This window comes from Heterodontus francisci, chromosome 30 (genome assembly GCF_036365525.1).
Source record: "Heterodontus francisci isolate sHetFra1 chromosome 30, sHetFra1.hap1, whole genome shotgun sequence".
Lineage (NCBI taxonomy): Eukaryota > Metazoa > Chordata > Chondrichthyes > Heterodontiformes > Heterodontidae > Heterodontus > Heterodontus francisci.
The window spans coordinates 64309554-64328889 of NC_090400.1; the positions used below are offsets into that span (position 1 = coordinate 64309554).

Genomic DNA, 19336 nt, shown 5'->3' on the forward strand with positions numbered 1-19336 from the left:
CTTTCTCTGCCCCCATTCCTCTCTCTCTGTGTTCCCCCCCTTTCTCTCTCTCTGTTCCCCCCTCACTCTCTCTCTTCCCCTCTCTCTCTGTGCCTCCCCCTCACTCTCTCTCTGTTCCCTCCCCAGTTCCTCCCTCTCCATCTCACTTTCTGTCCCCCCCCCCTCTCTCTCTATTGTCCCCTCTCTTTCTCGCTGTTCCCCCCCCCTCTCGCTGTTCCCCCCCCCTCTCTCGCTGTTCCCCCCCCCTCTCTCTCGCTGTTCACCCCCCCTCTCTCTCGCTGTTCACCCCCCCTCTCTCTCGCTGTTCACCCCCCCTCTCTCTCGCTGTTCACCCCCCCTCTCTCTCGCTGTTCACCCCCCCTCTCTCTCGCTGTTCACCCCCCCTCTCTCTCGCTGTTCACCCCCCCTCTCTCTCGCTGTTCACCCCCCCTCTCTCTCGCTGTTCACCCCCCCTCTCACTCGCTGTTCCCCCCCCTCTCTCGCTGTTCCCCCCCCTCTCTCGCTGTTCCCCCCCCCCCTCTCTCGCTGTTCCCCCCCCCCCTCTCTCTCGCTGTTCCTCCTATCTCTCTGTTCCACCCCCGTTCCTTCCCTTTCTCAGTTCCCCCTCCCTGTTACCCTCTCTCTCTGTTCCTCCCCTCCCTCTCTCTGTTCCACCCTTTCTCCGTACCTTCCCACTCTCTCTCTCCCTCTGTTCCCCCACCTCTCTGGTCACTCCCCCTCGCTCTCTCCCTCTCCCCCCACTCTGTTTCCCCATCTCGCTCTCTGTTCCCCCCTCTCTCTGTTTCCCCCTCTTTCTCTCTCTCTCTGTTCCCCCCCTCTCTGTTGCCCCTTCTTTCTTTCTCTGTACCCCCCTCTCTCTCTGTTCCCCCCCTCTCCCTCAGTTCCGCCCCCTTCTCTCTGTTCTGTCCCCCCATTCCTCTCTCTCTCTGTTCCCCCCATTCCTCTCTCTCTCTGTTCCCCCCATTCCTCTCTCTCTCTGTTCCCCCCTCTGACTCACTCTGTTCCCCCCCTTTCTCTCTCTCTGTTTCCACATCTCTCTCTCTCTTCCCCCCTCTCTGTGCCTCCTCCTCACTCTTTCTCTGTTCTCCCCCTGTTCCTCTCTCTCCATCTCACTTTATGTCTCCCCCCCTCTCTCTCTGTTCCCCCCTTTCTCCCTCTCTATCTGTTCCCCTCTCTCTTGCTGTTCCCCCTCTCTGTTCCTCCTCTCTTTGTCGCCCCCTCCGTTCCTCTCTCTTGCTCTCTGTTCTCCCCTTACTCTCTCTCGCTGTTCCCCCCTCTCTCTCTCTCGCACCCCCCCCCCGTTCCCCTCTCTCGGTCTCTCTGTCCCCCATCTCGCTCTGTTCCCCCCTCTTTCTCTCTCTCTCTGTTCCCCCCCGTCCCTCTCTCTGTTCCCCCCTCTTTCTCTCTCTGGTCCCCCCCTCTCTCTCTCTCCCTGGTCTGGATTTTCCAGTGGGCTTTTTAAAAAAAATGTCAGAACCCGCCGGAAAATCCTGAACCTGTCCCAAGTTGGGAAACGGCTGTTCCCGATGTCAGTACCTGTCAGCTGTGAAACTGACTTGTGATCTTTTAAAAAGCTGGTCTGCAAGAAGAAGACAATGTAAAATTTCTCATCTCCAGTCATGGATTCCTGGTGAGGATGAGGGGGGAACAGCACGGTACAGTTTACATCCGCAGGCAGGATGGAGACCTTTGGCAGACTGGATCCTGGTCTGCGGGCCGTATATTGGACAACCTTGCCTTAAAAGGACACTAGTGAACCAGATAAGGTTTTAAGATATTCGGTAACTTTTACTGATACTAGCTTTTTATTTCCAGATTTTGAAAAAATAAACTGAAATTTTCAAACAGCCATGGTGTGAACGGAACTCACATAACCGCAGCTGAGATAAGCCAACTAAGCACAAGCTGGGAATTCAAACTGGAAACCTTCCTACTTTGTGTGGTTCAGTTGCTCACTTCTTTATCCAGTTCAACTATTAGGGGAAGCTCAGATCAAACACTTCTACAAGAATCAAATTAACAGCTGCACCCTGCTGAACTGCAACTACACAAACTGATATTTAACATGTGTCTTTACATTTGATCCTTATTACTTTTGTGATTATAAGGCGAAGTAAAGCTCTGTAGCACTCTTGAAAACAAAGTATAACAAACACTTGATCTCACTGTAACAATCAGTGTGGAGATGTTGTATAGCATAATACACAAGAATATGCTCAAGGCATACAAACGCTGTGCAGGTTACAGTGAACACCTGTAACTGAGTATCATGTTAATTTTTTTTACACCTCCAATTTTCTTCCCTCCTGAAGTTGCTATCTCTTGCATGTGTTTAGCTTCAAAAGTGCTCATCGTATTCAATAGCCCACCCAAATGGCCATTCTTCCTGTGTGAACGCAACAAGTTTCAGCAAAGTATTCGATGCATGTGTAGGGCTGTGGGGAGATCACAGTCAGGCCTGATATTGTCCTCGTCGAATGCCAGTAGAGGTTGCATAGCAATCAGGAATAGGAATACCGACTGACTTAGCTTTTCTTCGGCTACTAGGAACTGTGATCAACAGCAGGGTCTTTGCCAGCACATGTCCTCTGAGATAAATTAACCTAATCAGATTGGCGGACTTTCTAGCTGTGACGGCGCGCGCTGAGTTTCAAAAGAGGAAAAAATTTAGTGACATCACAGAAAATCTGTAAGCTGATTGGTTGGGTAAGTAACAGCTGTTAGTGCCTGTAAATAGCTTAAAAAAATCAGGGGAGAGAAAGTTCTTTTTTATTTAAAAACCTCAAACCTACCTTATAAGTGATAAGGTTAGTACTACTAAGGTGTGTTTTTTTAAAATTAGTGTAATTAATAATGACTAATTAGAATATCACTGTTTGGACAGAGTGAGGCTGTGAGTTGTGTGTGAGGGATTTTACTGACTAGGGGAAGAAGGTGCTCTTGGTCTCTTTCATTTTTGCCTTTTCAGCACGGTGCAGGGGAAGAAGCTGATTGACAAATAACTGGTAACTTATTCCACTTATTACATTAACAACAGTTAGTTTGCAAAGCTAAGTAACAGCAAATGGAATGTGCCTCCTGTGGCATGCGGACAGCCATAAAGGCGGGGCTAAAGTGTGGCGAGTCGAAGAGACTTAGCAATTGGCAGGAAAAAAGACAGAGGCGCAAGGGAAGAGCCAACTGTGTAACAGCCCTGACAATCAAATTTTTCTGCAGCACCTGCGGAAGAGCCTGTCTCTCTAGAATTGGCCTTTATAGCCACTCCAGGCGCTGCTCCACACACCACTGACCTCCTCCAGGCGCTTACCCATTGTCTCTCGAGATAAGGAGGCCAAAGAGAAGAGAAACTAACTTGGCAGGGGGATGGGAACCTGAGCACAGTCTTAGATAGGACAATTTCAGGGCAGGGAACAGGAGGCAGAAAATTAATGAGTGACTCTGAAAGACAGAAGAAGCAAAGGTTAAAAAGTGTGCAGCACAGGAATTGGGCAGTGTTAAAAGGTATTTATTTAAATGCAAGGAGTATAGTAAATAAAGCCGATGAGCTGAGGGCACAGATAGATACATGGCATCACGATATCGTAGCTATAACGGAGACTTGGCTCAGAGAGGGTCAAGAATGGCAGCTCAACATCCCTGGATATAGAGTTTTCAGGTGGGATAGAGAGGGAGATAAAAAAAAAAGGAGTCGGTGTAGCATTTTTAGTTAAGGAATCAATAACAGCTTGAGGAGGGATGATATGCTAAATGAATCATCAAAAGAGGCCATATGAGTGGAGCTCAGAAATAAAAAAGGGGCAGCCACACGACTAGGAGTGTACTTACTATTGACCCCCAGATAGTGAGAGGAGGTAGAAGAACAAATATGCAGGCAAATTTCTGAGTGCAAAAACTATAGGGTGGTAATAGTTGGGGATTTCAACTAGCCCAATATCAACTGGGATGCAAATAGTGTGAAGCGCACAGAGGGAACAAAATTCTTGAACTGCATTCAAGAGAAGTTTTAGCCAGCATGTAACAAGCCCAACGAGAGGGGTTGCAATTCTAGATTTAGTTTTCGGTAATGAAGCTGGAGGAAGTAACAGTGGGTGACCAGTTTGGAGATAGTGAACATAATACAGTTAGTTTTAGCAAAATCACGGAGAAGGACAAAGCTAAAACAGGAGTAAAAGTTCTAAATTGGGGGAAGGCAAATTTTAAGAAACTGAGAGGTGACCTGGCGAAAGTGGACTGGAGACAGCTACTTGGTGGAAAATCAGTGGCAAACCAGTGGGAGGCATTCAAAAGCGAGATACTACAGGCACAGTGTAGACATGTCCCCACTAAGATAAAGGGTGGTACGGCCAAATCTAGAGCCCCCTGGTTATGTAGAAGCTTACAGGGTAAGTTAAAGCAGAAAAAGAAAGCTTATGACGATCACAAAAATCTTAATACTTTAGAAAGTCTAGAGGAGTATAGAAAGTGCAGGGGTGAAGTAAAAAAGGAAATTAGAAAAGCAAAGAGAGGACATGAAAAACGCGAAGATATTTTCTCAGTACATTAAGAGCAAGTGGATAACTAAGGAAAGGGTAGGGCCTATCAGAGATGTACGAGGGAACTTATGCGTGGATGCAGAAGATGTGGGCAGGGTTCTTAATGAGTTTTTGCCTCGGTTGTCACAAAGGAGAGTGTTGATGTAGACATTGTAGTTAAAGAGGAAGAGTGTGAAATATTAGATACGATAAGCATAATGAGAAAGGAAGTACTAGAGGGTCTGACATCCTTGAAACTGGATAAGTCACCAGGGCCAGATGGAATGCAACCCAGATTGTTAAAGAAAGCCAGGGAGGAAATGGCGGATGCGCTGAGGATCATCTTCAAATCCTCATTAGATACAGGAGAGGTACCAGATGACTGGAGGTCTGTGAATGTTGTACCATTGTTTAAAAAGGGTACGAGGGATAGGCCAAATAATTATGGGCCAGGCAGTCTGACCTCGGTGGTGCATAAATTGTTAGAATCTATTCTGAGTGATAGGATAATCTGCCACTTAGAAAGGCACGGATTAATCAGGGATAGTCAGCATCGATTTGTTAAGGGAATGTCATATCTTACTAACTTAATTGAGTTTTTTGAGGAAATAACTAGGAGGATTGATGAAGCTAGTGCAGTGGATGTGGTCTACATGGACGTTAGTAAGGCATTTGACAAGGTCCCACATGGCAGACTGGACAGTAAAATGAAAGCCCAGGGGATACAGGGCAATGCAGCAGGTTGGATCCAGAATTGACTTAGGGGTAGGAAACAAATGATAGTAATCAACGGGTGTTTTTGTGACTGGAAAGCTGTGTCCAGTGGCATTCCACAGAGCTGAGTGTTGGGTCCCTTGCTGTTTGTGGTATATATTAATGATTTGGACTTAAATGTGGGATGCATGATTGGGAAATTTGCTGAGGACACAAAAATTGGTCGTGTAGTTGATAGTGAAAAGGATAGCTGTAGACTCCATAATGATATCAATGGTTTGGTTGAGTGGGTGGAAAAGTGGCAAATGGAATTCAATCCAGAGAAGTGCGAGGCAATGCATTTGGGGAGGGCAAATAAAGCGAGGGAATACACAATAAATGGGAGGATATTGAGAGGGGTAGAAGAATTGAGAGACCTAGGAGTATATGTTCACAGGTCCCTGAAGGTGGCAGGACAGGTAAATAGAGTGGTGAAGGCAGCATATGGAATGCTTTCCTTTATTGGCCGAGGTATAGAATACAAAAGCAGGGATGTAATGCTGGAACTGTATAAAATACTGCTTAGGCCACAGCTGGAGTATTGCATACAGTCCTGGTCACCACATTACAGAAAGGACATAGTTGCTCTGGAGAGAGTACAGAGGAGATTTATAAGAATGTTGCCAGGGTTCAAAAGTTGCAGCTACGAAGAAAGATTGGATAGGCTAGGGTTGTTTTCCTTGGAACAGAGGAGGCTGAGGGGTGACTTAATTGAGGTGTATAAAATTATGAAGGGCCAAGATAGAGTAGACAGGAAGGATCTGTTTCCCCTAGCAGAGAGGTCAATTACCAATGGACACAGGTTTAAGGTGATTGGTAGAAGGATTAGAGGGGACATGAGGAAAATCTTTTTCACCCAGAGGGTGGTGGGTGTCTGGAATTCACTGCCAGGAACGGTGGTGGAGGCAGAAACCCTCAATTCTTTTAAAAGGTACCTGGACATGCACCTGAAGTGCTGCAAGCTGCAAGGCTATGGACCAGGTGCCGGAAGGTGGGATTAAATTGGGCGGCTAGTTCCTTTTTTCTTCTCTGCCCTCATGGACAAGATGGGCTGAATGGCCTCCTTCTGTGCCGTAATCTTTCTTTGGTTATATGGATTAGGTTTAAATCTGGGATCTTTCTGGCTTGCATGGCTCAGTATAACAGTCAGTGCATTGACTCAGTAATCCATCAGCGTAAAACATAACAGAATTCTGATCTGAGATAGTGATAGAACTGATAAATTGGAGGTGCAATGCAACAGTGAATGTAATATAGACTGCCTCACAAGGATTGGATGAAGAGACTGAGTGTTAAAACCAAATGTCTAACAATGAGGGTGGGGTTCAGCAAAAACTGTTGGAGCTGAGAGCCTGATAATTAGGGCAGGCTCAGCTGGTTAAGGCATTATGTAACTGAGTCATAGAAACCAGAAAGGCCCTAAATTCCCAGTCTGTGCTGTAGGCTAATCTCAGCTGAGACGACAGTGTGAACACTGCAATTACCCCAGTGCCAAGGGTGAGAAAAATCAGCTCCGTTTTCACTCCTGACCACTATCTCGGGATCTTCCTCATAGTGTGCGCATGCATAACAGCCATGTGCATCAACCAAGCACAGGATGCCCTTCAAGAGTGAACAGTCTGCCAACACTCAACATCAGAGCTCATGAAATACAGCCACCTGGGGGAGGTGCCTAAGAGTACACCACACAGACTGCAGCAGTTCAAGAAAGCAGCTCATCATCACCTCATCAAGGGCAAATAGGGATGGGCAATAAATGCTGGCCTTGCCAGTGATGCTCACATCCCATGAACGAATAAAAAATCTTGTGGGGCTGTACCTTCAGCAAGAAGCAGCATCTGCAAGAGAGCAGGGAAGTCGGAAAACTCTCATAGAAAGTTTTAAATAAAAATACATTAAAAAAAACAAATTAATTTTGTAAGAACTTTGAAAAACGTTACCCAAACACAACATATTATTAGAGACACCAAGGATCTATCTCCTATGTTATGAAGACCCTTACATGTATGAATACAAGTAGTGTGGAGCTGTACTCTGCAGTGTTGCAGCAAGTTTGTACCTGTGGTCCAGAACGGTTACACGAGATGAAGGAATCCCGAGAACAGCACAGCTCTGCAGAAGTTCCTTCTTACGAACCTCCCCTTGATTGTAGAAGTTCCCTGAAAATATGAAACATTAACAACTTGTAAAAGTAACAGCACTGTTCATAATGCAAAGTGATCTTATATCAGAAAATCCTATACTAGCTCTCATTTTTTTTGCAGGCACACAACTAAATTTTGTTGGGGATCCATGGGGATAAGAGAGCTTGTCTGAGACTCAACATCAGGCTGAACAACATGCTCAGTGCAGCAAGAATGATCATTCTTTTAGGAAAATTATTTCTTTACTGCATTTGTGTTTGTACAGTCGAATACATGTATCCCATCATTTTTTTTTGGCATATACATACGAACATACAAATTAGGAGGAGTAGCCCATTCAGCCCTTCGAGCCTGCTCTGCCATTCAATAAGTTCTTGGCTGAACTGATTACTCCACATTTCCACCTGGTTGGGAAGTGTTGATGTCCACAAGGGACCTGGGTGTCATACAAAACATTGGAATTAGGAGCAGGAAATGGCTCCTCGAGCCTGCTCCGCCATTCAATAAGATCATGGCTGATCTGATTGTAACCTCAACTCCACATTCCCGCCTACCCGATAACCTTTCACCCCCTTGCTTATCAAGAATCTATCTACCTCTGCCTTAAAAATATTCAAAGACTCTGCTTCCACCGCCTTTCGAGGAAGAGAATTCCAAAGACTCACGACCCTCAGAGAAAAAATTTCTCATCTGTCTTAAATGGATGACCCCTTATTTTAAAACAGTAACCCCTAGTTCTAGATTCTACCACAAGGGGAAACATCCTTTCCACATCCACCCTGTCAAGACTCCTCAGGACTTCATATGTTTCAATCAAGTCACTTCTTACTCTTCTAAATTCCAGCAGATATAAGCTTAGCCTGTCCAATCTTTCCTCATAAGACAGCCCTGCCAGATGCCTCTAAATTTGTGTGTGTGTTATCTATAAATATATGTCCTATGTGAAAATTTACAGTATTAGCATATTGAACCTTCTGGTGCTGGGGATCTGAATTTGGAGCCTGTTGTATAGGTGCTACCTCTGTAATACCAACTACTGTTTGGAAGTCCAAATCCACAGGTTTGTGGATAATTGCAACTAGCAGAAAAAATGGAGGATATTTTTCACCTTAATATTCTTATCTTCCGTGTCTTTGTTCACCGTATGCCATAAACAGTAAGGACTGCAACCATAATTTATAAGGGGCATAGAGTACAACAGTGAGTTATTGCAAACCTTTTGAAATCATTACTTAGGCTTCAGCTGGAGTATTGTGTTCAATTTTGATCATCACACCTTAAGGCCTTGGAGAGGGGCAGAGGAAATTTACTAGAAAGATACTGGGGATAAGTGACTTCAGTTATGTGGGGACACTAGAGATACTGGGATTGTTCTCTTTACAGCAAAGAATATTAAGACGAGCATTAATAGAGGTGTTCAAAATTATGAGGGGTTTTGATGAAGTAAATGAGAAACTGCTTCCAGTGGCAGGAGGGTCGGTAACCAGACAAAGATTTAATATAACTGGAAAAAGAACCAGATGGGAGATGGGGAGAATTACTTTTATGCAGCAACTTATAATGATCTGGAATACACAGCCTGAAAGACTAGTACAGGCAAATGTAATAGTAACATTCAAAAGGGAATTCTATATATAGTTGAAAAGGAAAGGTTTACAGGGATGAGGAAAGAGCAGAGGAGTGGCACTAATTGGATAGCTCTTTCACAGAGCTGGCATAGAGATGAATAATCTCCTTCTGTGCAGTGGGATTCTATGATTTTAATTTGGGCTATATTAGTAAACAGAGGATGCCACGAGTTACTGAGTGCCTCTGAATTTACACTTGCAATCATTGATATGTAAATCTATTGCTTACTTTAGCAACACGGGGAAGGGGCCAAGGTTCTGTCCAGCCCCTGCCCATATTGAGACTCAGATGACACTACCAATCCCTTTTAAAATAAAAATTCAAGTCACAGGTTGCCTATGAAGGCTTATAAAGCAAGTTTCATTTCACCACAATCCTTGTGGCTGGTTGCCAAAAACTAATAGGTTTAGAAAATATATAAAACTCTGAGGTAATGATTGAATAGCCAACAATGGTTTCCCTAACATGGTTTTTTGTGACAATCGACAGATTCAGCCCTTGACCTCATCCTTCAAACATTCAAGTTGCCCACACTGTGACCGAGCGCTGCTACTTTAATCCAGCTCTTCAACAACCATTCCATGTACGACAGCACGTGCTGAGAACAGCAGCTATCAGACTCCAGCATCATGAATAATGACTGCTAGGTAGAGGATATGACAAAATCAGGATAAATAGGCAAATTCAATCAGATTGTTTCCCGGCAGTTTCTGTCACTCTTTCAGTTCCATATTTGCAAATATTTCTCCAGAGAAATATTCCATAAGTGGGGAAGGAAGAAAATGTTATTGACAGTTCAACAATCAGTCCACACACACAAATAAAACATGGATCCCTCAGGCTGCAATGAATATTATCCACATTCACATGCCACAGAATTGTTGCAGCGCAAAAGGAAGCCATTTGGCCCATTGTGTTTGTACCGGCTCGCCGAATGAGCAATTCATCTATTGCCATTCCCCTGCCTTCTCCCCGTAATCCTTTTCAGATAACAGTCTAATTCCCTTTTGAATGCCTCTATTGAACCTGCCTCCACCACACTCAGACAGTGCATTCCAGATCCTAACCGCTCGCTGTGTAAAGATTTTCCTCGTGTCACTTTTGCTTCTTTTGCCAATCACTTTAAATCTGTGCCCTCTCATTCTCGATCCTTTCACAAGTGGGAACAGTTTTTTCCTATCCACTCTGTCCAGACCCCTCATGATTTTGAACACCTCTGTCAAATCTCCTCTATTCTCCAAGGAAAACAGTCCCAGCTTCTCCAATCTATCTTCATAATTGAATCCTCATCTCTGGAACCATTCTCATGAATATTTTCTTCACTCTCTCTAATGCCTTCACATCTTTCCTAAAATGCAGCACCCAGGACTGGACACTATACCCCAACTGAGGCCCAACTAGTGTCTTATACAAGTTCAACATAACCTCCTGGCTCTTATATTGCTATTCCCCTATTAATAAAGCCTCGGATAAATATAATAAAGCCATGAACGAATCAGTGAATCTGGTTCAATTGCTAACAGGGTTTGGCTGTACATAAGTCATTATATGAAAAGGAATATAGAACCGAAACTGAAACACACATACATGCACACAGGTGTCAGCCTTGGTTCAGTAGTAGCTCTCTTGCATGAGTCAGAAGGTCGTTGGGTTCAAGTCTAACTCCAGAGACTTGAGCACATGGCTGACACCTTACCTTAGCATTGTCAGAAGTATTGTTTAACGGCCTCTTCCAGCCTCTCAGGTGGAAGTAATAGATTGTATTTTTTGAGGATGTTACTTATAGCATTGATAAAGGAGAACCAGTGGATGTGGTGGTGTATTTGGATTTTCAGAACGTTTTTAATAAGGTTCCACACAGGAGGCTAGTGGACAAGATTAGAGCAGATGGGATTGGGGGTAATATACTGCAATGGATTGAGAATTGGTTAACAGACAAAAAACAGAGAGTAGAAATAAATGGGTCATTCTCAGGATGACAGGCTATTACTCGTGGGGTACCGCAAGGATCAGTGTTTGGGCCACAGCTGTTAACAATCTATATAAATGACTTGGATATGGGGACCAAATGTAACATTTCCAAATTTGCTGATGACACAAAACTAGGAGGGAATGTAAGTTGTGAGGAGGATGCAAGGAGCCTTCAAGAGGACTTGGACAGGATAAGTGAATGGGCAAGAACATGGCAGATGGAATAAAATGTGAATAAGTGCGAAGTGGTCCACTTGGGTAGAAAAAACAGAAAGGCAGAGTATTCCTTAAATGGTGAGAGGTTGGGAAGTGTTGATGTCCAAAGAGACCTGAGTGTCCTTGTTCATGAGTCACTGAACCGGAATGGGACGAACATCCTTGCAGGGAGGTTTGCTAGTGCTGTTGGGGGGCTGGGGGGGGGGGGGGGTGGGGGGAGGTTTAAACTAATTTGGCAGGGGGATGGGATACAGAGCGGTGGTACAGTAGCGGGTGATGCACAGCCAAATATAGAAGAGAAACTAAGTCAGTCTGGAAGACAGAGCAAATATAGACCTGTTAAGGCACAAGTGAATAATGCAAGACTGAATTGCATCTTTTTTAACACAAGGAGTCTTACATGTAAGCAGATGAATTGAGGGCGTTGATTAACACATGGGAATATGATATTATTTGTTATCACAGAGACATGTTTGAGGGAAGGGCAGGACTGGCAGCTCAATATCCCAGGATATAGAATCTTCAGGCAAGACAGTGTGGGGGGTGTGGGGGGGAGTAGGGGTGTAAAAGAAGAGGTGGCATTGCACTATTGATCAAGGAGTCAATTACTGCAGTAATGAGGGATGATATCTGAGAAGGTTCCTCAAATGAGGCCATATGGGTAGAACTTAAGAACAAAAAGGGGGCAATCACTTTGCTGGGAGCGTACTACAGGCCCCAAACAGTCAGGGAGAGATAGAGGAGCAGATATGTAGGCAAATCGCAAGAGAGATGTAAAAATAATAGGGGAATAATATCAGGGGATTTCAATTTCCTCAATATTAACTGGGATAGTCTTAGGGCAAAAGGGTTAAAGGGGGCGGAATTCTTAAAGTGCAGCCAGGAGAGCTTTTTGAGCCAGCACACAGAAAGTCCGACAACAGAAGGGGTGGTACTGGACCTAATTTTAGGGAATGAAGCCAGAAAGTGGGAGAAGTGTCAGTGGGGGAGTATTTCGGGGATAGTGACTCTAAGATTTAAGGTAGTTATGGAAAAGGAGAAAGACGGACCAGAAATAAAGGTCCTGACTTGGGGGAAGGCCGATTTCAATATGATAAAACAGGATCTGGCCAAAGTGGACTGGGAGCAGCTAATTGTCGGCAAGTCTACATCAGACCAGTGGGAGTCATTAAAAAAGGAAATATTGAGAGTTTAGGGCCAACATGTTCCCGTAAAAGGTGAAGGGTAGGACCAATAAGTCCAGGGAACCCTGGATGTCAAGGGATATAGAGGATTGGATAAGGAAAAAAAAAAGGCCCATGGCAGATTCAGAGGGCTGAAAACAGCGGAGGCCTGAGAGGAGTACAGAAAGTGTGGGGGGGGAGGTACTCCCTTGGGGAGGAGCGACCATAACATGATAGATTTCTTCATTAAGATGGAGAGTGAAGTAGTTGAATCTGAAACTAGGCTCTTGAATCTAAATAAAGGAAACTATGAAGGTATGAGGCGCGAGTTGGCCATGGTAGATTGGGGAACTTTCCTAAAAGGGTTGACGGTGGCTAGGCAATGGATAATATTTAAAGAACGTGTGCAAGAATTAGAACAATTATTCATTCCTGTCTGACCCAAAAATAAAACCGGAAAGGTGGCTCAACCGTGGCTTACAAAAGAAATTAGGGATAGTATTAGATCCAAAGAGGAGGCAAATAAAATTGCCAGAAAAGCAGCAAGTCTGAGGACTGGGAGAAGTTTAGAATTCAGCAAAGGAGGACAAAGAGGTTGATTAAGCGGGGGAAAATAGAGTATGAGAATAAATTTACGGGGAACATAAAAACTGATTGTAAAAGCTTCTATAGTATGTGGAGAGAGAAAGATTAGTGAAGACAAATGTAGGTCCCTTACAGTCAGAAACGGGGGAAATTATAATGGGGAACAAAAATGGCAGAACAATGAAACACATACTTTGGTTCTGTCTGCACAAAGGAGGACACAAATAACCTCCCAGAAATGTTAGGGAACCAAGGGTCTAATGAGTGGGAGGAATTGAAAAAAATCAATATTTGCAAAAAAAGTGCGAGGGATATTAATGGGGTTAAAGGCTGACAAATCCCCAGGGCCTGATAATATTTCTTTTTCTTTTGGGCCTCCTTATCTCGAAAGACAATGGATACGCGCCTGGAGGTGGTCAGTGGTTTGTGAAGCAGCGCCTGGAGTGGCTATAAAGGCCAATTCTGGAGTGACAGGCTCTTCCACAGGTGCTGCAGAGAAATTTGTTTGTCGGGGCTGTTGCACAGTTGGCTCTCCCCTTGCGCCTCTATCTTTTTTCCTGCCAACTACTAAGTCTCTTCGACTCTCCACAATTTAGCCCTATCTTTATGGCTGCCCGCCAGCTCTGGCGAATGCTGGCAACTGACTCCCACGACTTGTGATCAATGTCACACGATTTCATGTCGCGTTTGCAGACGTCTTTAAAGCGGAGACATGGACGGCCGGTGGGTATGATACCAGTGGCGAGCTCGCTGTACAATGTGTCTTTGGGGATCCTGCCATCTTCCATGCGGCTCACATGGCCAAGCCATCTCAAGCGCCGCTGACTCAGTAGTGTGTATAAGCTGGGGGTGTTGGCCGCTTCAAGGACTTCTGTGTTGGAGATATAGTCCTGCCACCTGATGCCAAGTATTCTCCGAAGGCAGCGAAGATGGAATGAATTGAGACGTCGCTCTTGGCTGGCATACGTTGTCCAGGCCTCGCTGCCGTAGAGCAAGGTACTGAGGACACAGGCCTGATACACTCGGACTTTTGTGTTCCGTGTCAGTGCGCCATTTTCCCACACTCTCTTGGCCAGTCTGGACATAGCAGTGGAAGCCTTACCCATGCGCTTGTTGATTTCTGCATCTAGAGACAGGTTACTGGTGATAGTTGAGCCTAGGTAGGTGAACTCTTGAACCACTTCCAGAGCGTGGTCGCCAATATTGATGAATGGAGCATTTCATGATGTCCTGCCCCATGATGTTCGTTTTCTTGAGGCTGATGGTTAGGCCAAATTCATTGCAGGCAGACGCAAACCTGTCGATGAGACTCTGCAGGCACTCTTCAGTGTGAGATGTTAAAGCAGCATCGTCAGCAAAGAGGAGTTCTCTGATGAGGACTTTCCGTACTTTGGACTTCGCTCTTAGACGGGCAAGGTTGAACAACCTGCCCCTGATCTTGTGTGGAGGAAAATTCCTTCTTCAGAGGATTTGAATGCATGTGAAAGCAGCAGGGAGAAGAAAATCCCAAAAAGTGTGGGTGCGAGAACACAGCCCTGTTTCACACCACTCAGGATAGGAAAGGGCTCTGATGAGGAGCCGCCATGTTGAATTGTGCCTTTCATATTGTCATGGAATGAGGTGATGATACTTAGTAGCTTTGGTGGACATCCGATCTTTTCTAGTACTCTGAAGAGACCACGTCTGCTGACGAGGTCAAAGGCTTTGGTGAGATCAATGAAAGCAATGTCGAGGGGCATCTGTTGTTCACGGCATTTCTCCTGTATCTGACGAAGGGAGAACAGCATGTCAACGGTCGATCTCTCTGCACGAAAGCCACACTGTGCCTCAGGGTAGACGCGCTCGGCCAGCTTCTGGAGCCTGTTCAGAGCGACTCGAGCAAAGACTTTCCCCACTATGCAGAGCAGGGAGATTCCACGGTAGTTGTTGCAGTCACCGCGATCACCTTTGTTTTTATAGAGGGTGATGATGTTGGCATCGCGCATGTCCTGGGGTACTGCTCCCTCGTCCCAGCACAGGCATAGCAGTTCATGTAGTGCTGAGAGTATAGCAGGCTTGGCACTCTTGATTATTTCAGGGGTAATGCTGTCCTTCCCAGGGGCTTTTCCGCTGGCTAGGGAATCAATGGCGTCACTGAGTTCCGATTTGGTTGGCTGTATGTCCAGCTCATCCATGACTGGTAGAGGCTGGGCTGCATTGAGGGCAGTCTCAGTGACAGCATTCTCCCTGGAGTACAGTTCTAGGTAGTGCTCAACCCAGCGGTCCATCTGTTTGCGTTGGTCAGTGATTATGTCCCCCGATTTAGATTTGAGGGGGGCGATCTTCTTGATGGTTGGCCCAAGAGCTCTCTTCATGCCATCATACATTCCTCTGATGTTTCCGGTGTCTGAGGCCAGCTGAATATGACTGCATAGGTGTTGCCAGTAGTCGTTTGCGCAACGCCTAGCTGTTCTTTGTGCAGTACTTCTGGCTGCTTTAAGTGCTGCGGATGTTAAATCGCTGGGGGCTTTCTTGTAGTTCAACAGTGCAATACGCTTAGCAGCTATGACAGGTTCCAGCTCTTCATTATGAGATTGAAACCAGTCTGCATTTCTCTTCGCACTTTTGCCGTAGGTGGTCAAAGCTGACTCATAGATGGCATCTCTGATGTGGGCCCCACTTGGTCTCAGCATCCCCTGTGGGAGTGTTTTGAAGGGCTGTTACAAGTGAATTTAGAAATTTTTGTAACAGCTGTGGGTGAGAAATTCTGCTCGTGTTGATACATCCCAGAGTACTCAAGGAAGTGACCCTGGAAATGGTGGATGCATTGGTGGTCATCTTACAAAATTCTGTAGACTCTGGAACAGTTCCTACATATTGGAGGGTGGCAAATGTAACCCCACTATTTAAAAAAGGAGGGAGAGAAAAAACAGGGAACTACACACCAGTGAGCCTTACATCAGTAGTGGGGAAAATGCTAGAGTTTATTATAAAGGATGTGATAGCAGAACACCTGGAAAGCATAAACAGGATTGAGCAAAGTCAGCATGGGTTTACGAAAAGGAAATCATGCTTAACAAATCTACTGGAGTTTTTTGAGGATGTAACTAGTAGAATAGATAAGGGAGAACCAGTGGATGTGGTGTATTTGGATTTTCAGAAGGCTTTTGATAAGGTCCCAAATAAGAGGTTAGTGTGCAAAATTAAAGCACATGGGATTGGGGGTAATATACTGGCATGGGTTGAGAATTGGTTGACAGACAGGAAACAGAGATTAGAAATATAAGGGTCTTTTTCCGGGTGGCAGGCAGTGACTATTGGGGTACTACAGGGATCAGTGCTTGGGCCCCAGCTATTCACGATATATATTAATGACTTGGATGAGGCAACTAAATGTAACATTGTTCCGAAGAAGGGTCACTGACCCAAAACGTTAACTCTGCTTCTCTTTTCACAGATGCTGCCAGACCTGCTGAGTGGTTCCAGCATTTCTTGTTTTTATTTTAAATGTTACATTTGCTAGTTTGCAGTCAAAACAAAGCTGGGGGGGGAATGAAGTGAGATGTGAGGAGGATGCAAAGAAGCTCCAATGTAATTTGGACAAGTTGGGTGAGTGGGCAAATGCATGGCAGATGCAGTATAATGTGGATAAATGTGAGGTTATCCACTTTGGTTGTAAAAACAGAAAGGCAGATTATCTGAATGGTGATAGATTGGGAAAGGGGGAGCTGCAACGAGACCTGGATGTCCTTATACATCAGTCGCTGAAAGCAAGCATTCAGGTGCAGCAAGCAGCTAGGAAGGCGAATGGTATGTTGGCCTTCAATGCAAGAGCATTTGAGTACAGGAGCAAGGATGTCTTACTGCAGTTACACAGGGCCTTGGTGAGACCACATCTGGAGTATTGTGTGCAGTTTTGGTCTCCTTAACTGAGGAAGGATGTTTTTGTCATGGAGGGAGTGCAAAGATGATTTAGGCTGAGACCTGGGATGGCAGGATTGACGTATGAGGAGAGATTGGGTCGACTCGGCCTATATTCACTTGAGTTTCGAAGAATGAGAGGGGATCTCATAGAAACCTATAAGATTCTAACAGGACTAGACAGGCTAGATGCAGGGAGGATGATCTCGATGGCTGGGGAGTCCAGAACCAGGGGTCACAGTCTCAGGATACGGGCTATGCCATTTAGAACCGAGATGTGGAGAAATGTCTTCACCCAGAGGGTGGTGAACCTGTGGAATTCTCTACCGCAGAAGGCAGTGGAGGCCAAGTCATTAAATATATTCAAGAAGGAGTTAGATATATTTCTTAATGCCAAAGGGTTCAAGGGATATGGGGAGAAAGCGGGAACAGGGAACTGAATTAGATGATCAGCCATGATCCTTTTTGAATGGTGGAGCAGGCCCGAAGGGCTGAATGGCCTACTGCTGCTCCAATTTTCTATGTTAAAAAAGTAATTAGCAGAGCGAAGAGGGGGCATGAAAAAACACTGGCGGGCAAGATAAAGGAAAATCCCAAGAAGTTTTATAAGTATATTAAGGGCAAGAGAATAACCAGGGAAAGAGTAGGGTCCATTAAGAACCAAAGTGGCAATCTGTGCATGGAGTCAGAAAATGTAGGTGAGGTTTTAAATGATTACTTTTCATCTGTGTTCACTATGGAGAAGGATGATGTAGGTGTAGAGATCAGGGAGGGGGATTGTGATATACTTGAACAAATTAGCATTGAAAGGGAGGAGGTATTAGCGGTTTTAGCAGGCTTAAACGTGGATAAATCCCCAGGCCCAGATGAGTTATATCCCAGGCTGCTATGTGAAGCAAGGGAGGAGATTGCAGGGGCTCTGACACAAATTTTAAAATCCTCTCTGGCCACAGGAGAAGTGCTGGGGGGTCTGAGGACAGCGAATGTGGTACCATTATTCAAGAAGGGTAGTAGGGATAAAACAGATAGTTACAGGCCAGTGAGTCTAACATCAGTGGTAGGGGAACTATTGGAAACAATTCTGAGGGACAGGATTAATTAAGGATAGTTAGCATGGCTTTGTCAGGGGGAGATCATGCCTATCAAATTTGATTAAATTTTTTGAGGAGGTGACTGGATGTGTAGATGAGGGTAAAGCAGTTGATGTAGTATACATGGACTTCAGTCAGGCTTTTGATAAGGTCTCGCATGGAGATTGGTCAAGAAGGTAAGAGCCCATGGGATCCAGGGCAATTTGGCAAATTGGATCCAAAATTGGCTTAGTGGCAGGAAGTACAGGGTGATGGTCGAGGGCTGTTTTTGCAATTGGAAGCCTGTGACCAGTGGTGTACCGCAGGGATTGATGCTGGGACCCTTGCTGTTTGTAGTATACATCAACGATTTAGACGTGAACATAGGAGGCATGATCAGTAAGTTCGGAGATGACATGAAAACTGGTGGTGTTGTAAATAATGAGGAGGAAAGCCTTAGATTACAGGATAATATAGATGTGCTGGTAAGATGGGCAAAGCAGTGGCAAATGGAATTTAATCCTGAGAAGTGAGAGATGATGCATTTTGGGAGGACGAACAAGGCAAGGAAATATACAACGGATGGTAGGACAATAGGAAGTAGAGAGGGTCAGAGGGACCTTGGTGTACTTGTCCATCGATCACTGAAGGCAGCAGCGCAGGTAGATAAGGTGGTTAGGAAGGCATATGGGATACCTGCCTTTATTAGCCGAGGTATAGGATATACGAGCAGGGAGGTTATGATGGAGCTGTATAAAACGCTACAGGAAGGATGTGATTGCACTGGAGAGGGTGCAGAGGAGATTCACCAGGATGTTGCCTGGGCTGGAGCATTTCAGCTATGAAGAGAGACTGGCTAGGCTAGGGTTGTTTTCCTTAGAGCAGAGAAGGCTGAGGGGGGACCTGACTGAGGTATTCAAAATTATGAGGGGCATAGATAGGAAGAAACTTTTTCCTTTTGCAGAGATGTTAATAACCAGGGAGCATAGATTTAAGGTAAGGGGCAGTAGGTTAAGAGGGAATTTGAGGAAAATATTTTTCACCCAGAGGGTGGCTGGAATCTGGAACACTGCCTGAAGGGGTGGTAGAGGCAGGAACCCTCACAATATTTAAGCAGTATTTAGATCAACACTTGAAATGCCATAGCATAACAGGCTATGGGTCAAGTGCTGGAAAATGGGATTAGAATAGATAGGCTTGATGGCTGGCGCGGCCACAATGGGCCGAAGTGCCTGTTTCTGTGCTGTATAACTCTATGACTCTAAAAGCTAGTATGCAGGCGCAGCAAGCAATTAAGACAAATGGTATGTTGGCCTTCATTGCAAAGGGATTTGATTACCAGAGCAAAGATGTATTGCTTCAATTATATAAAGCCTTGCTGACACTGCACCTGG

General features: G+C 45.1%; 1 protein-coding gene and 1 long non-coding RNA gene across 5 annotated transcripts in view; one reads left to right on the forward strand and one right to left on the reverse strand.

Moving 5' to 3' along the window:
- LOC137346885 (uncharacterized) overlaps positions 1–9728 on the forward strand; it is a 28366-nt gene extending 18638 nt beyond the window's left edge. Inside the window, exon 2 of the long non-coding RNA XR_010968813.1 lies at positions 9527–9728. This is a non-coding gene — a long non-coding RNA (uncharacterized lncRNA). The remainder of the gene's footprint in view (positions 1–9526) is intronic.
- The window catches only part of pigl (phosphatidylinositol glycan anchor biosynthesis, class L), a 181448-nt gene that overhangs the window by 160126 nt on the left and 1986 nt on the right, over positions 1–19336 (reverse strand). For 3 of the 4 annotated variants that reach the window (XM_068010868.1, XM_068010866.1, XM_068010865.1), the window contains exon 2: positions 7267–7423. In XM_068010868.1, the coding sequence (XP_067866969.1) occupies positions 7267–7423 (157 nt within the window). The remainder of the gene's footprint in view (positions 1–7266; positions 7424–19336) is intronic. The other variant, XM_068010867.1, reaches the window with a different exon arrangement.